The 19,767-nt window shown below is 41.3% G+C and overlaps 1 protein-coding gene across 5 annotated transcripts in view; it reads left to right on the top strand.

Moving 5' to 3' along the window:
- ZNF75D (zinc finger protein 75D) overlaps positions 1–19,182 on the top strand; it is a 59,045-nt gene extending 39,863 nt beyond the window's left edge. For 2 of the 5 annotated variants that reach the window (XM_055266951.2, XM_055266952.2), the window contains 6 exons: positions 8,619–8,890; positions 10,400–10,929; positions 12,190–12,382; positions 13,100–13,191; positions 13,528–13,654; positions 16,815–19,182. In XM_055266951.2, coding sequence (XP_055122926.1) covers positions 10,519–10,929; positions 12,190–12,382; positions 13,100–13,191; positions 13,528–13,654; positions 16,815–17,524 — 1,533 coding nt within the window. In that variant the 5' untranslated portion in view covers positions 8,619–8,890; positions 10,400–10,518 and the 3' untranslated portion in view covers positions 17,525–19,182. Of the gene's footprint in view, positions 1–8,618; positions 8,891–10,399; positions 10,930–12,189; positions 12,383–13,035; positions 13,192–13,527; positions 13,655–16,814 lie in introns of those variants that run through there. The other 3 variants (XM_063635022.1, XM_055266953.2, XM_055266955.2) reach the window with 3 other exon arrangements.
- The last annotated feature ends 585 nt before the right edge of the window (positions 19,183–19,767 follow it).

The raw sequence follows: 19,767 nt of genomic DNA, 5'->3' as shown, positions 1-19,767 counted from the left end.
TCTTCAGTCTTGCAAATCAGTGATTATTGATGAAATGCCGAGAAGCTACCACAACTTCTGGCTGCTCTCTTTGAGCATTATGTTAGGTGACTGGGACCTCCTGTTTGTTCTGTTTAAGGAGCCCAACTGCTTGTCCTCTCGATTAACTTTAAAAGAGTTGAATTAGACTAGGCATAGTCCCTGTTTACAGCAATGCAGGCTATAGGGGCTTAGAAAGAGGCCATACTTAAGTATATTCCTGGGAAACTTCTATACATGTATATCCCTGAGTCTACACACCTAACTGTTGCTGGTGGGCATCTGGGGACCAACCATTAATCTGCTCCAGCTTCACAGCTGGCTAGCCCATCCCTTGTGGGGAAAAGAGAGATCAGATTGTTACTGTGTCTGTGTAGAAAGAAGTAGACATAGGAGACTCCATTTTGTTCTGTACTAGGAAAAATTCTTCTGCCTTTTGATGCTGTTAATCTGTAACCTTACCCCCAAACCTGTGCTCCCTGAAACATGTGCTGTGTCAACTCAGGGTTAAATGGATTAAGGGCTGTGTAAGATGTGCTTTGTTAAACAAATGCTTGAAGGCAGCATGCTCCTTAAGAGTCATCACCACTCCCTAATCTCAAGTACCCAGGGACACAAACACTGCGGAAGGCCACAGGGACCTCTGCCTAGGAAAGCCAGGTATTGTCCAAGGTTTCTCCCCATGTGATAGTCTGAAATATGGCCTCGTGGGAAGGGAAAGACCTGACCGTACCCCAGCCCGACACCCGTAAAGGGTCTGTGTTGAGGAGGATTAGTAAAAGAGGAAGGAACGCCTCTTTGCAGTTGAGACAAGAGGAAGGCATCTGTCTCCTGCCCGTCCCTGGGCAATGGAATGTCTCGGTGTAAAACCCGATTGTATATTCCATCTACTGAGATAAGGGAAAACCGCCTTAGGGCTGGAGGTGGGACATGCGGGCAGCAATACTGCTCTTTAAGGCATTGAGATGTTTATGTGTATACATATCTAAAGCACAGCACTTAATTCTTTATCTTGTTTATGATGCAGAGACCTTTGTTCACGTGTTTACCTGCTGACCTTCTCTCCACTATTATCCTATGACCCTGCCACATCCCCCTCTCCAAGAAACACCCATTAATGATCAATAAATACTAAGGGAACTCAGAGGCCGGGGGGATCCTCCGTGTGCTGAATGCTGGTCCCCTGGGCCCCGTTTTTTCTTTCTCTATACTTTGTCTCTTTCTTTTCCAAGTGTTTCATTCCACCTAATGAGAAACACCCACAGGTATGGAAGGGCAACCCACCCCTTCACTGGCTAGCCCATCCCTGACCTATGCAAAACTTTGCACCACACTACCACATTATACTCCCTCCCTTTTGTGATTTAGATCACAACTGACTACGGTTACTGTTCAAATAGAGATCACAAGGCTAATTGAATGCACTCTTTGTGGTAATAAGATAACAAATTGTAAACAAAGCCTAAGGCCATGCCAGTCAAGGGTTAAGTCCCGCTCTGCTACAAATAAAGTATGTTCTAACTGCCACAAAACTTTTCTTTCTCTCTAGCAGCTAAACAAGCACTGCCCTAAAGATAATATTGAAACAATTGCAGCTCACTCACTTGCTGACTTACTGACCTCCACTCACCTGTTCCACAAGCCATAACTACAGCTTTTATTGGACAAGAGATTGATTTCAATAACTCTCTCCTGATAAGAGACCACTGAACATGAACTGATTCTGGCCAGTTTAAGGCTGCACACTGAATGCCTTCATATCCTTGCTTCACCTTTGATGTATAGGGCCTAAATATAATGTATTTAAATGTTAAGTCTCTGCCCCAAAGTGAACATGAGATGCATGTAACATATGTGTTTGCTTATCACACATGCACATATCCCCCCTTCATGAACAGTCATAACTCCCAGCCACTCCAGCTCCAGCCACGGGTAAAATGGGCCAAGTTATAGCTTGAGCCATTGCTTCAGAGGGTACAAGCCCCAAGCCTTGGCAGCTTCCACGTGGTGTTGGACCTGTGGGTGTACAGAAGTCAAGAATTGAGGTTTGGGAACCTCCACCTAAATTTCAGAGGATGTATGAAAATACCTGGATATCCAGGTATTAGCAAAAGTCTAATTCAGGAGCAGAGCCCTCATGGAGAACCTCTGCTAGGGCAGTGCAGAAGGGAAATGTGGGGTTGGAGCCCCCATACAGAGTCCCCACTGGGGTACTGCCTAGTGGAGCTGTGAGAAGAGGGCCACCATCCTCCAGATTCCAGAATGGTAGATCCACCAACAGCTTGTACCGTGTGCCTGGAAAAGCTGCAGGCACTCAAGCCTAAGGCCATGCCAGTCAAGGGTTAAGTCCCGCTCTGCTACAAATAAAGTATGTTCTAATTGCCACAAAACTTTTCTTTCTCTCTAGCAGCTAAACAAACACTGCCCTAAAGATAAGCAATATTTATTGTGAAAGGGCTGCCCAAGGCCATGGGAGACTACCCCTTTCATCAGCATGCCCTGGATGTGAGACATGGAGTTAAAGGAGATTATTTCAGAGCTTTAAGATTTAATGACTACTCCACTGTGTTTGGGTCTTGCATGGGACCTGTAGTCCCTTTGTTTTGGCCAATTTCTCCCATTGGGAATGGAATCATTTATCCAATGCCTATATCCCCATGGTATCTTGGAAGTAATGCATTTTCTTTTGATTTTGTCTTGTCTCAGATGAGACTTTGGACTTGGACTTTTGAGTTAATGCTGGAATGAATTAAGACTTTGGGGGACTATTGGGAAGGCATGATTGTGTTTTGAAATGTGAGGACATGCGATTTTGGAGGGGCCAGGAGTGGAATGATATGATTTGGCTCTGTGTTCCCACCCAAATCTCATCCTGAATTGTATTCCCCACATGTCGAGGGAGGGACCTGTAATCCCCATTTGTTGAGTGAGGGAAGCGATTGGATCATGGAGATGGTTTCCCCCATGCTGTTCTCATGATAGTGAGTGAGTTCTTATGAGATCTGACAGTTTTATAAATGGCAGTTTTTCCTGCATTCTCACTTCTTTCTCGCCACCTTGTGAATAAGGTGCCTGCTTCCCCTTCACACTCTGTCATGATGGTAAGTTTCCTGAGGCCTCCCCAGCCATGTGGAATTGTGAGTCAATTAAACCTCTTTCCTTTATAAATTACCCAGTCTCAGGTATTTCTTTATTGCAGTGTGAAAACGGACTAATATGCCTGTTGAATATTTATGCTTGGCCAACCAAGCATGTGTATGGTTCAGCATAAAGCCCTGCCTCATCCTTCCCTCCCTCAAAGTGCTTGCTTTTTGTTTGCAGTCAGAGGCTGCACTTCTCTCCTGCAGGTTGTCATCCCCTACTTAAGAAATAAAGTTCTCCTTTCTAAATGGATAAATTGTGTGATTTTTTGTTTGTTTGTTTGAGATGGAGTCTCACTCTGTCGCCCAGGCTGGAGTGCAGTGGTGCAATCTCGGCTCACTGCAACCTCCACCTCCTGGGTTCAAGTGATTCTCCTGCCTCAGCCTCCCGAGTAGCTGGGACTACAGGCATGTACCACCATACCCAGCTAATTTTTTGTATTTTTAGTAGAGACGGGGTTTCACCATGTTAGCCAGGATGATCTCGATCTCCTGACCTCATGATCCGCCAGCCGCGGCCTCCCAAAGTGCTAGGATTACAGGCATGAGCCACCGCGCCCAGCCAAATTGTGTGATTTTTAAGTTGACACAATGAAGGTCCACTTCTGACTTTCCCCTTTTGCATAGGGTCCATTTGGCCCTGAGCTGTCGATTTCCAAGTATGAATGCTTCCTGCTTTGTCCCATCACTTTATGCCTGGAAAAAAGTGCAGGGGCCAGGACAAGGGGAAGCTTTATAACATTCAGTTCATTTCCTTCTTCTGCTTCTTTGTATAAGAAAGGGCCAACTTTTGATCATTTTTTGTTCAGCTGTGATATTCTGCTGCATAAAGAAGATTGAACACCGAATACCACATTAATATGGTATTCCTAGATGACTTATTTGCAGAAACTGACTTGTTTATCCTAAAATTCATATGGAAATTCAAGGGACCCAGAGTCTAAAACAATTTTGAAAAAGAAGAACAAAGATGCAAGATTCATATTTTGTAATTTCAAAACTTACTACAAAGCAACAGTAATCCAGACAGTGTGGTATTTGCATAAGGCTAGACATTTAGATCAATAGAATAGAATTGAGAGTTCAGAAACAAAGCCATACACCTTGAGTTAACTGATTTTCACCAAGGGTGCCAAAACAATTTAATAGGGAAAGAATAGTCTTTCAACAAATTATGCTAGGTCAACTGAATATCCATATGCAAAAGAAAGAAGTTGTACCTCTATCTTAGATCACACACAAAAATTAACTCAAAATGGATGAAAGATCTAAATAAATTAGGGGCTAATACTATAAAACGTCTATATATGGTGTAAATGTTTGTGCCCTTGGATTAGGTGGCTGTTTTTTCAGATGTGACATAAGAAACCAAAGAAAAAATAGATAAACTGGCCATTACAAAACTAAAATCTTTTGTGCAGCAGAGGACACCATCAAGAATGTTGAAAGTTAACCCACAGAATGGAAGAAAAATGTGCAAATTATATGTCTGGCTTGTGTCTAGAATATATAAACAATGATTACAACTCAATAATAAAAGACAAATAACAGTTAAAAGTGAGCAAAGGATCTGAAAAAAGTTTCTCCAAAGAAAATATACAAATGGCTAATAAGCACATGAAGATATGCTCAATATCATTAATTATAAGGGAAATGCAAATCAAAGCACAATGAGATGTCACGATACACTCACTAAGATGGATATAATTTAAAAAGGCATGTAATAACAAGTGTTAGCAAGAATGTAGAGAAATTAGAACCCTCACACAGTACTGGGGGGAATGTAAAATGGTGTAGTCCCTTTGGAAAATAGTCTGGCAGCTCCTCGAATGTTTAAACATAAAGTTAACATATGATCTAGCAATTACACCACTACAAATATATGTAAAATAAATAAAAATATATGTCCACACAAAATTTGTCCACAAATGTTCATAGCAGCATTATACATAATGGTCAAAAATTGAAAAACTTCAAATACCAATTAACTGATGAATGGATAAACAAAATATCATATATCCACACAATGGCATATTATTCAGCAGTAAAAAAGAATGAAGTAATGACACGTTACAATATGGATGAAGCTTGAAACCATTATGCTTAAGGAAAAAAGGGAGACACAAAAGATCACATATCATATGATTCCATTTATATGAAATATCCAGGGCAGGGAAATGTATAGAGAAAAAAAAGTAGATCAGTGGTTGCCTAGGGTTGGTGCTGATTGGGAGGTGGGGGATGACAGGAAATGAGAAGTGTTTTTTTTTTATTGTACTTTAAGTTTTAGGGTACATGTGCACAATGTACAGGTTTGTTACATATGTATCCATGTGCCATGTTGGTGTGCTGCACCCATTAACTCGTCATTTAGCATTAGGTGTGTCTCCTAATGCTATCCCTCCCCCCTCCCCCCACCCCACAACAGTCCCCAGAGTGTGATGTTCCCCTTCCTGTGTCCATGTGTTCTCCTTGTTCAATTTCCACCTATGAGTGAGAACATGTGGTGTTTGGTTTTTTGTCCTTGTGATAGTTTGCTGAGAATGACGGTTTCCAGTTTCATCCATGTCCCTACAAAGGACATGAACTCATCATTTTTTATGGCTGCATGGTATTCCATGGTGTATATGTGCCACATTTTCTTAATCCAGTCTATTGTTGTTGGACATTTGGGTTGGTTCCAAGTCTTTGCTATTGTGAATAGTGCCGCAATAAACATATGTGTGCATGTGTCTTTATAGCAGCATGATTTATAATCCTTTGGGTATATACCCAGTAATGGGATGGCTGGGTCAAATGGTATTTCTAGTTCTAGATCCCTGAGAAATCGCCACACTGACTTCCACAATGGTTGAACTAGTTTACAGTCCCACCAACAGTGTAAAAGTGTTCCTATTTCTCCACATCCTCTCCAGCACCTGTTGTTTCCTGACTTTTTAATGATGGCCATTCTAACTGGTGTGAGATGGTATCTCATTGTGGTTTTGATTTGCATTTCTCTGATGGCCAGCGATGATGAGCATTTTTGCATGTGTTTTTTGGCTGCATAAATGTCTTCTTTTGAGAAGTGTCTGTTCATGTCCTTCGCTCACTTTTTGATGGGGTTGTTTGTTTTTTTCTTGTAAATTTGTTTGAGTTCATTGTAGATTCTGGATATTAGCCCTTTGTCAGATGAGTAGGTTGCGAAAATTTTCTCCCATTTTGTAGTTTGCCTGTTCACTCTGATGGTAGTTTCTTTTGCTGTACAGAATCTCTTTAGTTTAATTAGATCCCATTTGTCAATTTTGGCTTTTGTTGCCATTGCTTTTGGTGTTTTAGACATGAAGTCCTTGCCCATGCCTATGTCCTGAATGGTATTGCCTAGGTTTTCTTCTAGGGTTTTTATGGTTTTAGGTCTAACATGTAAGTCTTTAATCCATCTTGAATTAATTTTTGTATAAGGTGTAAGGAAGGGATCCAGTTTCAGCTTTCTCCATACGGCTAGCCAGTTTTCCCAGCACCATTTATGAAATAGGGACTCCTTTCCCCATTGCTTGTTTTTGTCAGGTTTGTCAAAGATCAGATAGTTGTAGATATGTGGCATTATTTCTGAGGGCTCTGTTCTGTTCCATTGATCTGTATCTCTGTTTTGGTACCAGTACCATGCTGTTTTGGTTACTGTAGCCTTGTAATATAGTTTGAAGTCAGGTAGCATGATGCCTCCAGCTTTGTTCTTTTGGCTTAGGATTGACTTGGCCATGCGGGCTCTTTTTTGGTTCCATATGAACTTTAAAGTAGTTTTTTCCAATTCTGTGAAGAAAGTTGTTGGTAGCTTGATGGGGATGGCATTGAATCTATAAATTACCTTGGGCAGTATGGCCATTTTCACGATATTAATTCTTCCAACCCATGAGCATGGAATGTTCTTCCATTTGTTTGTATCCTCTTTTATTTCATTGAGCAGTGGTTTGTAGTTCTCCTTGAAGAGGTCCTTCACGTCCCTTGTAAGTTGTATTCCTAGGTATTTTATTCTCTTTGAAGCAATTGTGAATGGGAGTTCACTCATGATTTGGCTCTCTGTTTGTCTGTTATTGGTGTATAGGAATGGTTATGATTATAGAATATAGTTTTGAAAGAACCATTCTGAAGATGATGCTCTGATGAACCAAACATTTTTACTAAGTTTATATATCATAGATAATGCACTGTGTCCTTTTACACACCTTTGGGGAGCTTCGATTTTGAATGATGATTGACTTTAACTTAGTGTCATCTGCATTTATATATAAAGAGTCAAACAGGTGCTTTTTATTTTCCTCCTGGACATGCAGACATCTCTTTGCCTTGTCTGAGTGGTTTTTCACACTGGCTTCCAAAATATGTCAGTTTCATCTCCATTGTAAAACTAAGCTACACCCAGTTTCTCCTGTTTAGATTCACATTGGCAATTTTTGTCCAAATGGCTCAACACTTGGTAAATACTGAAAACTTGGAGAATGCTGACAACCCAAGATATTCAGCTTCTTAGAAAGATGATTCTGTAAATATGAAATACCTTACCCAGAGAACTATGCTAAGCACTGCAGGAGATAAAGATAGAAGCAAGATTTCTGTCCTCCAGGGAAAGCATAATGTAGTAGAAAAAGGACAGGATATGACAACAGGATACCTAAATTCCTGGCTAAAATCTGCCACTGGTAATCTATGTGACCCTGAACATGAAGTAGTAGGTGAAGTCATGTCATACCATTTCGAATTATTTATATGTCAAAGAGAAGTATAAATGGGACCTATCTCAAAAGGTTAAAATCTACCTAACAAGAATAAAACAAGATAATGGTTGGGGAGCACAAGTCTTATAACTAGAATATGGTTTTGAAAATATAAGGGACTGTTGTTTCTGATCTAGCCAGAGGCTTGACCAGGATCAAATTGCCTTTTACTCAAGGAGGCTTTTGATAAGTCTAGTGACTACAGCTGGAGCTCTCTCTGGCTGGGACTCAGGAAGGCCCAGAACACAGCTCTGCCCACAGGAGTGCTGAAGTGGTTCTGACTTTGTGAGCCACTCTTCCGTCGCCCCTAGACCTTTGAGGTGGCATCCCTTACTGGGTGAGGCTCCTGGTAGAATGGGCTGCCAGCCGCTGGGAAGCCAGCAATCTGGATGCACAATACGTGGCAAATCAGGGATAGGAGACCTTGGCACGAGGAGTCTGTAAGCTACATGGCTCCCAGGGAAGAGCCATTTGAGGGGCTCCTCTAGGCTTCCAGCAGGGCTAGAGACTCGGTAGCATTAACTCTTTCTTGCATCCAGGACCTAACTGGAGCAGGAGGCTGGTTCTTCTGGGATGGAAAGGACCCCCGAGACAGTTCCTAACTTGGCTAGGCTGAGACTTCGTAGGCAGAGGGAGGGGGATAGCTGGGCGTAGCTGTCACAAAGCCACCGGAAATGCATCTTTCATTTTCTGGTTGATTCCGGTTCAGGTCCACAGAACTCGACCCTGGAAGAGAGAGTCGGGGTCAGGTCTTCGGGAGGTGGAGGGATCGAATGAGGGAACTGATATTCCAAGACTCCCCACATCTTGGAGCTTCACTCGTCAGGCATCCCGCGCTTTCCTGACATCGCTTCCCCTAGTGGTGCAGCAGCGGAGAGCTTTGCTACCCAGAGCAGCAGGGAGGCGTGGCCACAGAGGCAGAGGCGTAGTCAAGCCGAGGAAGAGGAAAGTGGCCTCCGGGGAAGCCAGAGCTCACTGAAGGTAACCGAGAAGCTGATTTTCTCTTTAGATTCGTTTGGCGACCCCCTGAGACATACCGGCCGCTCCTGCCAGTTGCAGCCTTTGGGGCTGCTGCCTAGTGGGGAATGAGGGTGGGGGATGTGATACAGTACTTTTCAGTAGGCAGTGGCGCCACTCACAGGCGGCAGGTCGCCTGGAGAGCTGGTGGGAGTTGTCCACAGCGAGGCCGCCTGGCCGCAGGCTCCTACAGCCACTTCTTACCTATGGAAGCAACTTCTTTCTACCGGATGTACAAATATAACCCAGGGATGCTAGTGAAGCACACTCAAAGGCTGCTCACGTTCAGAGTTCTTGTGGGCATCCCTGTGGTTGATCTAGAAGTTGTAGTGAATCAGGGATGGGGATTTGGGGCAGTAATGTCTACCACCACACCCAGCGAAACTTCCTGATTTTTGATGGCTTATGAACATAACACCAAAGAAAGGGTCTTTTCAACATTAAAGAAAATGGCTTCTGCTGACAAAAAAATATAAGAAGTGTTCCTGTACCTCCTGAGCCTGAATGGTCAGCAAGGAGCCAACCATTTTTTTGAATACCTGTGGCATCCTTGAAAGAATTTTGTTACTGTTTCTGCTGGATCACCTCAGGGAAAATCAGTTTTGAGGACATGTTAAGTCAGGAGAAAGGTTACCATTACTAGGACCCTTCTCATCTATAAAGAACCTTAATCATCACCATCTCTCTTTTTTGTTTTTAACCACCTGACATTTGTATATATGTAAAGGAAGACCATCTGTAAATTTTTCCAGTTAAAGTAAACAAAAAATTTAATACTCAAGTACAAACCTGTGCAGTGCCCTTTATAAGTCTTTCTTGGAAGTACTACACCCTGCCACATCAAATGTTGATGATCTGCTTGCTTAGCAGGAGGGCATTTGCTTACTTTTTCTCTAATTACTTTACTTCTACTCTGATCTTGCTGTCTCAGTTCTCCTACCCACATTGATACAGTATAAAAGGGAATATTAAGAGTTCCATTTAGTAAAGGCTTCAATCTAAATGAGATGAAGGGATATAGAAACTATTTTTCCTCTGACTAAAGAAAAATGATTGGGATGATCTGTTAAAGTTTCGAGAAACTCAGATAGGCCCTATTTGCCAATATAGGACAGGAAACCCACAGATTAAGTGTTGGATAATCTCAAAGCTCCTTTTGGCCAATTGGTGCCAGTTTTCTCACCCACCAATCTTTCCTCAACTGTTAAAAAAAAAAAAACCAACAGGAAATATGTTGATTGACATTTGTCTTCTCTTAGCTGTGCTTTGTTTCAAAGTTGAAAAACAAAGAAAAGGAGAGAAACTTACCTCCTGAGTAATCTAATCATGAATGTTCTAATTCTTGGCAGTTGATTTTAAAGGAGAAGACAGACAGGATCTTTTCTCTTCATTTTCCTCTTACAATAAATAGCAAGTAAATATGTGTCATGTGGTTTTCTTCTTGACATGTACTTTTCTTCTGCTCTCCCTCAGTGCTCTTGGGAAGAACAATTCATTGATTTGGTACCAAACCTGATGCACCCTGATTTGTCAAAGGTGGTACCAGGTGGGTGTCAGTGTCACATACAAGAGTAAAACTGTTCCTAGAGCAAATGACGATGAGAGAGCTGAACGCGGATTCATGCTCAAGTCCCCAGATGGGGGCTATGTGGGAGACTAGTGGGTCTGTGAAAGAGAACTCCAGTCAGAGTAAGAAATACAGCACAAAAATAGAGAATCTTGGTCCTGAGAGCGCTTGCAGGCACTTCTGGAGCTTCCGTTATCATGAAGCAACTGGACCGCTTGAGACTATCAGCCAACTTCAGAAATTATGCCATCAGTGGCTGAGGCCAGAGATCCACTCAAAAGAGCAGATCTTGGACATGCTGGTGTTAGAGCAGTTCCTGAGCATTCTACCCAAGGAGACCCAGAACTGGGTGCAGAAGCATCATCCACAGAATGTCAAACAGGCTCTGGTCCTGGTGGAATTCTTGCAGAGGGAGCCTGATGGAACAAAGAATGAGGTAAGAAGAAAGATTCCCTACATATACAATGACGTAGGATAAAAGTGGATATATCAGAATGGAGGAGTTATCAGAGAATTAGACAGATTAAGTCGCTCTTCTGTTGCTCCTTTAGGACAGCTAGCAAGGATCTGAAATGACATACATGCATCAATAGTCCACAGGTTTCAAAATTTCTGGCAGAGCCTTTCCTTGTCTTAGAGAAAATAAATGCATTTTGTCTTCTCTAGGGCCAGAGTGAATTGATGGTGGTGGGCCTAGTCTGGCATGGGCAAGGACAAAAGAGTTGAGTTCTTAGGAACAGAGAAATAAAGGGCAAGAAAGAGTTGGAAAAGGGGAGAAGATCCACAAGATGGGCAGCACTTACAGAGACCAAAGGAGAGAGAGGTTAGCAAACAGAAGTATGAATCAAGCGGCTCTGGGGAGACTGCAAAGAAAGAGAACAAAATGGAAAGAAAAAAAGGAAACAAGGATATTGAAAGAAGACAGTTGCCAACAGAGAAGTGGAGGGAATCAGGATGCTAAGGGGTAGTATCTTCTGTAGCAGAAACACACATCTCTGGGCTGGGAGGAAAGAGCCTCCATTGCCCTCACTTAGTGGCTTGTCACTGGCCCTGCTGGTGAGTGGGAAACCAAGGTTTGTCCTTGGAAGATGGCAGCACACTTTCTTTTTTCAGGAGCCTACCTTGAAAAATCCAGGGCAGGGCATATTTTTGGTGTCTTATTACTACCAAATCATGTGAAGAGAGGTTAGAGCCCAACTCTTCTCCCCATTTATTCTTCCATCCATCTCCATTCCCTGTGAAATTCTTTCCTGGAGGATTGGAAACTGGCTAACAGGAAAGCTTATTTTACTCAATTCCTTTTCTTTTACAGAAAACCAAAAGATAAAAATTCACTAAAACAAGGATCCAAGTCAAGAAAGTAAACTAGTGAAAGTTCCCCAGCAGGGGAACAGGCTGCCCACCCAACTTTGCTAGTGGCTTGAGCCAGGGCTCTGTGCATCGGGGTAGGGGCCACTGGGTTGCGGGGGGCGGGGGTCTGCAGTAGTCACAGCTTTTTCTATTTTATCCTAATTAGCCCAGATTTTGAGTATAGTTCTTTATGAGAACATAGTGGCACAATACCTCTTCATTCTTTTTATTACTTCTCTAATGTCATGCACTCCCCAAATCTGGGCTCTGCTCTTGTTCCTCCCTCCACTACCACCCCAAAACCAAAAGTAAGTTCTGTGCTAATGAGGATGGGGATTATTTCTAGGTCACAGCCCATGAGCTGGGAAAGGAGGCAGTGCTCTTGGGAGGAACAGCAGTGGCCCCAGGCTTCAAGTGGAAGCCAGCAGAGCCCCAACCAATGGGTGTGTTCCAGAAAGAATATTGGAATACATACCGGGTACTACAAGAACAGCTGGGCTGGAACACTCACAAAGAAACCCAGCCTGTATATGAAAGAGGTGAGGAGCTTCATCATAATTGTCTTCTCCTGGGAGCTGTGATAGTAATTAGTTCACCTAGAATGTCCTGGGAATTTTCCAGGTGGCCAGCCATGCTAGCAGCGATGATGTCTCCCAGGTGGGAGTACAGTGGGTTGATGGTGGTTGAAGGTGGGGGTCAGCCTGGGGGACAGAAATATCCAAACCACAGAACCCTGCTATTCACACTATAGGCTCTACTCCTTTGAAACTTGAGAGGAGAGAAGAAGATGGAACAGGGACAGGTGGGGCCACCTCCCCCTCACAAGTTGTAGGAAAAATTGGGGTCAGACATGGGCTATCAGTGGCAGAATGTGATAAAAATTGTGCACTAGGAAAAAATAATAAAAGACAAAAGTCTCCCACATTACCTACTGTACACTGGAGGACCTGAGCCTTTCATTTTCAAACCTTCAATTCTTGCCCAGCTTATGTTATGAGAGGAAAAATGAATAGATTTCATTTGATTAATTTCTTTTATGAAATCTAAGGAATTCATGAACTGGGGAACTGGTTGTATGAGTGGTAGATATTTGGTTCTTATTTACAATGAGATGGCCACTTCTTGGCACCACACACACACTTGTCAATGTGACCCATCTTTACTGAAGGCATCCTGATGTTCTGTATTTTAGAAATCAGCTTGGGATGTTTGTAAATAGGAAAGAGAAATTTCCCCTGGCTATTTTCTACCCACAGCTGTGCATGATCAACAGATGTTAGCCCTTTCTGAGCAGAAAAGAACCAAACACTGGAAGATGGCATCTAAACTCATCCTGCCTGAGTCCCTGGTGAGCTGTTATTTCTGGCTTTTTTCAGGTGACTTGACTGTGGCCTTGCCTCTGCTTATCCCTATTGCCTAGGACTCATAGTGTCCAGCAGGTGGTTTGAGGCATTTTAGCCCCAGTTATTCTCTAGGCAACTAGGCTTGGCACAGTGGGAACTGGGCACCTCCCAGGTGATTCACTGATCCTCTTTGCTCCTTCCTTTCTGCCTTCTCACTTTTTTCCCCTAAATCTTATACTGTTCACATCTTCAGCACCTGGCCTACCATGTAATTCAGAAATGGGTGGTAGGACAGCTTCTGAAGTGGCAAGTACTAAACTATAGCCCATTCTCTTCTTTAGAGTTTGTTGACATTTGAAGATGTAGCTGTGTATTTTTCTGAGGAAGAATGGCAATTATTGAATCCTCTTGAGAAGACTCTCTACAATGATGTAATGCAGGATATCTATGAGACTGTCATCTCTCTAGGTAAAGATTCTTCCTTCCCGTTGCGTAGAAGTTAAGTAATATGTTATGTCCTCTGTTTACGGAAAATGCACCCCTGTGAGAGAGTCCCAGTGTTCCAACAGCTGATTGATTCTCAACTTGATGATGTGTGGGAAATAAAGGGATTATCAGGATCCCCTGGAGAGCTTTTTGTAAATACATGTCTCACTTCCACATTCTAAATAGAATTATTTTGACTGTGAAAGATTTTACTTTTTTTAACTTTCATCCAAACACACCCTTTTCTAAAAAACATAAAAGCATGCACATCAATGGCATTATTCTACAGAAAAATTAATAACTAATCTGTAAATCAACAACAATAACAATGCACACAAAAGTTTAAATGATATGTGGAAAGATTTACAGGTAGGCATATGGCTCTTAGTTTAGAAAATAATAATTCAAGTCAATATCAATAAAAGTTAAGGAAAAGTTTCTAATTTCCAAACATTTTTATACAATTTTTTTTCCTACTACAATATTTTATAGATCTTTTGTGAGACGAATATTAGTGTAATCCTAAGAAAGATAACATTCAAGTGATCCTATGCAGGTCAGGTTGCCTTGTTAGAATGAGTTAGAATTCACATAATTCCAATAGTATTATTGTCTCTTGAAATTTAAATGTAGAGCATATCCATCATATTCAAAATGAGTTCCACAACTTGCATTTATTTTGATCTAGTTGGAAATAAACCCTAAATTTAGGACTGGTAAAAAAATATATTTAACAAAGACATGGGATTGATCTAAATTTTACTTTACAGGTGAGACAAAATTACAATTCAGTATGAGGACACTTCATAAATTTTACCAATGCCCCCATTTATAATTAGGCCAATTGTATCTTGAGTGTATATGAATGTTTGAATAAATACATACTAACATATACAAACCAATTCACACCACACGACTCTTCAAAGATGTTGCTTGAAATGGCTTATTCTCTGGTTTGGGATGAGCGGTGTAACACAGTCACTTAATTTTCTGTTAATCATTTTTTCCCTTTTGTTTATCATGATTCACTTCGTATGTTTCATGTGGGTCACTGATACATTTTTGCAACAAAAATCCAGTAGCAGTAAGCAGAAATGTTAACTTAAAGGACTACTAGGCAATCAAAGTTTAAATTATCACATGAAAATAGAGCAGATCACATGTAAAGGTCTTCTGCCATGGGATATATTGTTCCATGACTGAAAATTGTGATTTGGTTCCTAGAACATAGCTCTTGCTCTAAGGTGATACATATTAATGTGTAGCTCCAGTCCTTATGAATTAAGTCTGTATTTTACTGGTTTGAGAAGGTGAATTTCTTTGTGTGTGTGTGTGTGTGTGTCTGTGTGTGTCTGTGTGTGTGTGTGTGTGTGTGTGTGTGTGTGTATGTCAGAGTCTCACTCTGTCACCCAGGCTGGAGTGCAGTGGTGCAATCTTGGCTCACTGCAACCTTCACCTCCCAGGCTCAAGCAATTTTCCTGCCTCAGCATCCCGAGTAGCTGGGACTACAGGTGTGTGCCACCATGTCTGGCTAATTTTTATATTTTTATTAGAGACATGGTTTCACCACGTTGGCTAGGATGGTCTCAAACTCCTGACTTCAAGTGATTGCCTGCCTTGGCCTCCCAAAGTGCTGAGATTACAGGCATCAGCCACCATGCCTGGCCTGAGAAGGTGAATTTCTTGCCACAAACAAATGCAAAATGCCTCTGCAATAGCAGGTGAAGCCCCTCCCAAGGGCTTAAAGAGTTCAACTTTGAAACAGAGCAGCATGGGCTGCCTCTGCATTTCTTCATAGCAAGTCTATATGCAAGCCACTGAGCAGCACCACTGACGGGAATCCAAAGGAAAATGGCTATAGCATGGTGAAAATCCACCATGGTAACATAAAGTGATTTCTCAATTAAATATTTTGCTATATCAAAGAGAAGTAGGCAAACTCACATGGTAGTAAATCTAGTCAGAATGTCTGCAGGTCCCCATTACCTCAAATATCAGTGAACTCAGGGACCAATCAAGGTTTACACTGATTATTTTGACATATATATTAAAAAAACAGAAAACCTTAACGTTTTCAAGCATTTATGGCACAGACATAGGGAAGTACAAATAGCATAGCTTATATCTTCAAAAAGCTGGGCAATTTAAAGTGCTGCTACAGTGAATCAGAGTCACAATTTTAACTTCATTCTTATATTTGATACATTTTTGTGTGTAGAGTACAGGGTGTGCAAATTAAGAAATTTCAATAAATATTAGAAATGTCAATTATTTTGCAAATATAAAGTGAGTGAAATCAGCTAACAATGCAATACAATAAGACGTGTTAAACAGAGCTTTCTCCCCCATGAATACTTTTTACTCTTTCCTTTGAACATCTCGATACTTAAATACATTTCCTTTTATTGGCTTGCAGAAATTAAGCAAAAAGTGAACTATTACCTAGCTACAAGATACTAAATAGTAATAAGAGTTTGGAGCTGTCCAGTTGTAATAAATAGAAAATAACAAATATAGTGAAATATGCTGCAAGTTAATGCTCAAAAATGCAGCCATCTGAATTACAAGGTACACAATCCTACTAGTCTTCTGAAGTTGTCATTAGTTCATGGAAAATGTAAAAAAAGAGCAGAAACTCCATTTAGCTTTTACCTTTCCAGCAGCTCCAGTGCTAAAGTTGTAGAATCATGTATGTTTGCCCAAGACCAACTGCACATTGGCGTTAGTCACATACTCTATTTTATCCAGAGTTCAATCAACAAGTCTATTTGCACTTCTTTTTACATTCAGGAAACAATAAACCTACCCAGGCAGCCTTTTGTTGATAGTTGCGTTCTTCTGTTGGGTGTGGGGTTATAAGCCACCCTGCTATGTTATTTTTTTTGTTCTGGGGTCCTAAACCAGTTTGTCTTTTTCTTACCATTTTTAGAATTTTCTTTTTGTTATCTCATATTACTTAATGGGTTTGTTGTTGTGCCTATCAGGGAGGATCAAGGAGAAATGGGTCTATGCCATTTTGTCCAGACTGGACCAGAAATCACTTGTTCCTGTATTAAAGCAATCATCATTGACTTTTCTCTCCATCTATGTAGCTTTCTCGCACTGGGACACAGATGGCTGATTATTCTGTTTATTCTAACAGGGTTAAAGCTAAAAAATGACACTGGAAATGATCATCCTATATCTGTTTCTACATCAGAAATACAAACATCAGGATGCAAAGTATCAAAAAAGACCAGAATGAAAATTGCCCAGAAAACAATGGGCAGGGAAAATCCTGGTGATACACACAGTGTACAGAAATGGCATCGAGCTTTTCCAAGGAAGAAAAGAAAGAAACTTGCAACTTGTAAACAAGAGCTTCCAAAACTTATGGATCTTCATGGGAAAGGCCTCACAGGGGAGAAACCTTTTAAGTGTCAGGAATGTGGGAAAAGCTTCAGAGTTAGCTCTGATCTTATTAAACACCAGAGAATTCACACTGGAGAGAAGCCCTATACATGTCAACAATGTGACAGGAGGTTTAGATGGAGTTCAGATCTTAATAAGCACTTCATGACCCATCAAGGAATAAAACCATATAGATGCTCATGGTGTGGGAAAAGCTTTAGTCATAACACAAATCTACACACACACCAAAGAATTCACACAGGAGAGAAGCCCTTTAAATGTGATGAATGTGGAAAAAGATTCATTCAGAACTCCCACCTTATTAAACACCAGAGAACTCACACAGGCGAGCAGCCTTATACGTGTAGCTTATGCAAGAGAAACTTTAGCAGGCGATCAAGCCTTCTTAGACACCAGAAACTCCACAGAAGAAGGGAAGCATGTCTAGTGTCTCCAAACTGAGGAAAGTTACCATGTAGAGCTTGACCTTAGAAGTGGTGAAAGAATACAAAATTATGAGTCACCCAATGATAGGAATCTGTCATTAATAAAACATTTGGGAAGGGTACATGTTACACTTCACAAAAAGGAATCTAAGCTGTCTGTGTTATTCAGCATTGCATCTTCTGTGCCTAGCACAAGAGTTGATACATAAGGAGTATTTTATAAATAAAAAAATGAAAGTGTAGTGATGAGATTCCTTTAGTTATCTATCTATATGTATATATCTGGTTATTCAAAGCTTCCCCACCCCCAGTCATCTAAATTTTTCAGGTATCAAGTGCTCAACAGACATATGATAGTCAAGGCTCTTAGTCTCATTCTTTATTCTTTTTCAAGAGAAATGGAAAATAAGAGTACTTGGGCCCTCTTAAGGGAGCTCAGAGAGAATTACTAAATTAGGGACAGTTTCAATAGTTATCGTTCTATTTACATGAACAATCAAGGCCAGGACTCAGGGAACTTTACTCTGTAACAGAAAGAGAGGATTCAATGTTTGCCCTGGGAAAATTGTCCCATTCTCATTGCTTCTCTCCTGAGTACCCACTACCACAATGTCTTCTGTCAAAGAATTACAAGTAGCAAGGGAATGTCTGAATGTAAGGACAGACCTAGGGACCTTGCAAGCACTTGATATCTCTCCTCTTGCTGACTTTGTCAGCATAGACATATAATGAAATGATGAGGGAGGCAGTGTTGGCCCTCATCCAGGTATCTGTTTTTTTTTTGTAGAAAGCACAGATAAGTGGTGAATGGTCTTTTTCTGACTTTCATTATGTGGACTGGATGGAGGCTTTCAAACTGGTGCCATATTGCTTCAGGACCTAAAGGGAGCCCCATCTTTATGGCCGATCAACTACAACCCTATATGCCTGAATACTCTGCAAGAAGGCCTGGAGATTTTGCAAAACTGATTTATTGAGAATGGCAAGGAGAGCCTTGTGAACTTTTAGCTTTGGTGCACAGCTGATACCAGGAGGGAACATCCTGAAGTGTCAGAGCAAAGTAAAGCATATGGCTCAGAGTGATAATGCCATTCAGAGCCAGGCCAGATGAAAATTGTTTTCTGCGCCGGGCGCGGTGGCTCACGCTTGTAATCCCAGCACTTTGGGAGGCCGAGGCGGGCGAATCACGAGGTCAGGAGATCGAGACCACGGTGAAACCCCGTCTCTACTAAAAATATAAAAAATTAGCCGGGCGTGGTGGCGGGCGCCTGTAGTCCCAGCTACTCGGAGAGGCTGAGGCAGGAGAATGGCGTGAACCCGGGAGGCGGAGCTTGCAGTGAGCTGAGATTGCGCCACTGAACTCCAGCCTGGGCGACAGAGCGAGACTCCGTCTCAAAAAAAAAAAAAAAAAAAGAAAATTGTTTTCTGTTGTTACTGGTTTTCTTTTCCCTATTAGCCAAAGTGACTATCTCTTAAGAGAAGATAATGTGATGTCAAGGGAAGTTGGAAGGCATGGATTTATATCTGTGTCAGATCCTGGTTTATAATGTTGGCCAAGGCTTATTTATATATGTTTATTTAGTATTCCATAAAATTGTACTTTGTAATGAAAATGACATGTTTTATGTTAAATTTAGACAATAAACAAAACTTTGTTACCAAATCACTCAGAAATGGCCAATGTTTGCTTTTTTGAAATGGATGTCTTCAGATATTTTTTCCACCAAGAGACCATTCTAAGCCTGTTTCCAAATTTATAAAATGAGGATTATAATTCCTACTTCTTACGGCTGCTGTGAGGATTAAATGCACACATGTGAGTATGTCTGACACAATGACTGGCCACATTTGGTGTTTCCTAAACATTTGGAACTTTCTTCATTCTTCCTTCACCTAGTATTTAGAAAAGAAAATAAGCTTTGTCTACTTGCCCAGCTTTTAAGCATTCTTCATTAATGAATTTTCCATCATTTCTAGCTGGTTTTTAGGCCCACTAATGATGGTCAGAATGGTAGCCTTCTGGCATGACATTCATTTCGTTCTAGAGGTGCTCCTCTCTAGTCGGCCTGAAACAATACACTGACGTCCCAATTCATCTAGGTATACTGCTCATGAGTAACAAAACCAAAATCTACTACAAACCCTCAACTTGAGATTCCTGAAAATGGAGAGGAGGTGATGGCTAGGGGTGGAATTTTTGTGGACAGTATATATGCTATTAGGTGCATCCTCAAGCCAATAAAGTAGAAATGAAAGAGG

Source organism: Symphalangus syndactylus, chromosome X, assembly GCF_028878055.3.
Source record: "Symphalangus syndactylus isolate Jambi chromosome X, NHGRI_mSymSyn1-v2.1_pri, whole genome shotgun sequence".
Taxonomy (NCBI): Eukaryota; Metazoa; Chordata; class Mammalia; order Primates; family Hylobatidae; genus Symphalangus; species Symphalangus syndactylus.
This window is presented reverse-complemented; position numbering and strand designations above follow the sequence as displayed.